Genomic DNA, 2,500 nt, shown 5'->3' with positions numbered 1-2,500 from the left:
GGTCAGGGGTCCCGCGCGCCTGGGTCAGAGGGTCAGGGGTCCCCGCGCGCCCGGGGTCAGAGGGTCAGGGGTCCCGCGCGCCCGGGGTCAGAGCGTCAGGGGTCCCACGCGCCCGGGGTCAGAGGGTCGGAGGTCCCGCGCGCCCGGGGTCAGAGGGTCAGGGGTCCCGCGCACCCGATGTCAGAGGGTCAGGGGTCCCACGCGCCCGGGTCAGAGGGTCAGGGGTCCCACGCGCCCGGGGTCAGAGGGTCAGGGTCCCGCGCACCCGGGGTCAGAGGGTCAGGGGTCCCACGCGCCCGGGGTCAGAGCGTCAGGGGTCCCACGCGCCCGGGGTCAGAGGGTCAGGGGTCCCGCGGCGCCCGGGGTCAGAGGGTCAGGGGTCCCGCGCGCCCGGGGTCAGAGGGTCAGGGGTCCCGCGCGCCCGGGGTCAGGAGGGTCAGGGGTCCCCACGCGCCCGGGGTCAGAGGGTCAGGGGTCCCGCGCGCCCGGGGTCAGAGGGTCGGGGTCCCGCCGCAAGGGCCAGGGGTCCCGCGCGCCCGGGGTCAGAGGGTCGGGGTCCGCCGCAAGGACAAGGGGTCCCGCGCGCACGGGGTCAGAGTGTCAGGGGTCCCGCGCGCCCGGGGTCAGAGGGTCAGGGGTCCCGCGCGCCCGGGGTCAGAGGGTCAGGGGTCCCGCGCGCCCGGGGTCAGAGGGTCAGGGGTCCCGCGCGCCCGGGGTCAGAGGGTCCCGCGCGCCCGGGGTCAGAGGGTCAGGGGTCCCGCGCGCCCGGGGTCAGAGGGTCAGGGGTCCCGCGCGCCCGGGGTCAGAGGGTCAGGGGTCCCGCGCCGCCCGGGGTCAGAGGGTCAGGGGTCCCGCGCGCCCGGGGTCAGAGCGTCAGGGGTCCCGCGCGCCCGGGGTCAGAGCGTCAGGGGTCCCGCGCGCCCGGGGTCAGAGCGTCAGGGGTCCCGCGCGCCCGGGGTCAGATTGTCTCAGACACCCAATGTCAAAGGGTGTCTGTGCGTCTGTGCGTCTGTGTCTGTGCGTCTGTGTCTGTGCGTCTGTGTCTGTGCGTCTGTGTCTGTGCGTCTGTGTCTGTGCGTCTCTGTCTCTGTCTCTGTCTCTGTCTCTCTGTCTCTCTCTGTCTCTCTCTGTCTCTCTCTCTGTCTCTCTCTCTGTCTCTCTCTCTGTCTCTCTGTCTCTCTCTGTCTCTCTCTGTCTCTCTCTGTCTCTCTGTCTCTCTGTCTCTCTGTCTCTCTGTCTCTCTCTTTCTGCGCGTCGTCCCCGTCTCCGTCCCCCGTCCCGTCTCCGTCTGCGTCTCTCCCTCTCTCCCCCTCTCCCCCTCTCCCCCTCTCTCCCTCTCTCCCTCTCCCCCTCTCTGTCTGCCTCTCCCTCTCTGTCTGCCTCTCCCTCTCTGTCTGCCTCTCCCTCTCTGTCTGCCTCTCCCTCTCTGTCTGCCTCTCCCTCTCTGTCTGCCTCTCTCTCCCTCTGCCTCTCTCTCTCTGTCTCTCTCTCTCGCTCTCTCTCCCTCTCACCTGTACAGGGGGGTCTGCGTGCTGAATGTTGTCTTGCAGATGTGACATGAGCATGAGATCTCGGGCCTGGAACCAGCGGTTGTGGAGGGCATGGTGGTAGATGTGGCAGAGGATGGCACAGGTCCTGATGCGGTCAGTGCGATCCTTGGAGTAGATGTACTTGCAGAGCCGGTCCATCAGCAGTGCGCTGTCCTCCGCTTCGCTCTCCGCCTGGTCCTGTTCCGACTACACGGAGCGAAGTTCAGACACTGGGCCCTGAGCAAAGCCCCCCCCCACCCCCCGTGCTCGCCCACCTGCCCGTGCGGGGTTATTAGTACATCACACCCGCGCCCCCCGCCCCACACGCTCGCGCCCCCCTCACGCTCGCCCCTCCCCCTCACACGCTCGCGCCCCTCCCCCTCACACGCTCGCGCCCCTCCCCCTCACACGCTCGCGCCCCTCCCCCTCACACGCTCGCGCCCCTCCCCCTCACACGCTCGCGCCCCTCCCCCCTCACACGCTCGCGCCCCTCCCCCTCACACGCTCGCGCCCCTCCCCCTCACACGCTCCGCCCCTCCCCCTCACACGCTCGCGCCCCTCCCCCTCACACGCTCGCGCCCCTCCCCCTCACACGCTCGCGCCCCTCCCCCTCACCTCTCCGCCCCTCCCCTCACACGCTCCCGCCCCTCCCCCTCACACGCTCCCGCCCCTCCCCCTCACACGCTCCCGCCCCTCCCCCTCACACGCTCCCGCCCCTCCCCCTCACACGCTCCCGCCCCTCCCCCTCACACGCTCGCCTCCCCCTCACACGCTCGCGCCCCACACGCTCGCGCCCACACGCTCGCGCCCCTCCCCCTCACACGCTCGCGCCCCTCCCCTCACACGCTCGCGCCCCTCCCCCTCACACGCTCGCGCCCCACACGCTCGCGCCCCTCCCCCTCACACGCTCGCGCCCCTCCCCCTCACACGCTCGCGCCCCTCCCCCTCACACGCTCGCGCCCCTCCCCCTC

The 2,500-nt window shown here is 72.0% G+C and overlaps 1 protein-coding gene across 1 annotated transcript in view; it reads right to left on the bottom strand.

The window, feature by feature from the left end:
- The window catches only part of LOC140406379 (eukaryotic translation initiation factor 3 subunit C-like), a gene marked incomplete at its 3' end in the record, with an annotated part of 31,531 nt that extends 29,782 nt beyond the window's left edge, over nt 1-1,749 (bottom strand). The window contains exon 1 of the mRNA XM_072494467.1: nt 1,512-1,749. Within this exon, the coding sequence (XP_072350568.1) occupies nt 1,512-1,688 (177 nt within the window). The remainder of the gene's footprint in view (nt 1-1,511) is intronic.
- Nucleotides 1,750-2,500: the final 751 nt, after the last annotated feature.

This window comes from Scyliorhinus torazame, unplaced genomic scaffold, assembly GCF_047496885.1.
Source record: "Scyliorhinus torazame isolate Kashiwa2021f unplaced genomic scaffold, sScyTor2.1 scaffold_518, whole genome shotgun sequence".
Taxonomy (NCBI): Eukaryota; Metazoa; Chordata; class Chondrichthyes; order Carcharhiniformes; family Scyliorhinidae; genus Scyliorhinus; species Scyliorhinus torazame.
This window is presented reverse-complemented; position numbering and strand designations above follow the sequence as displayed.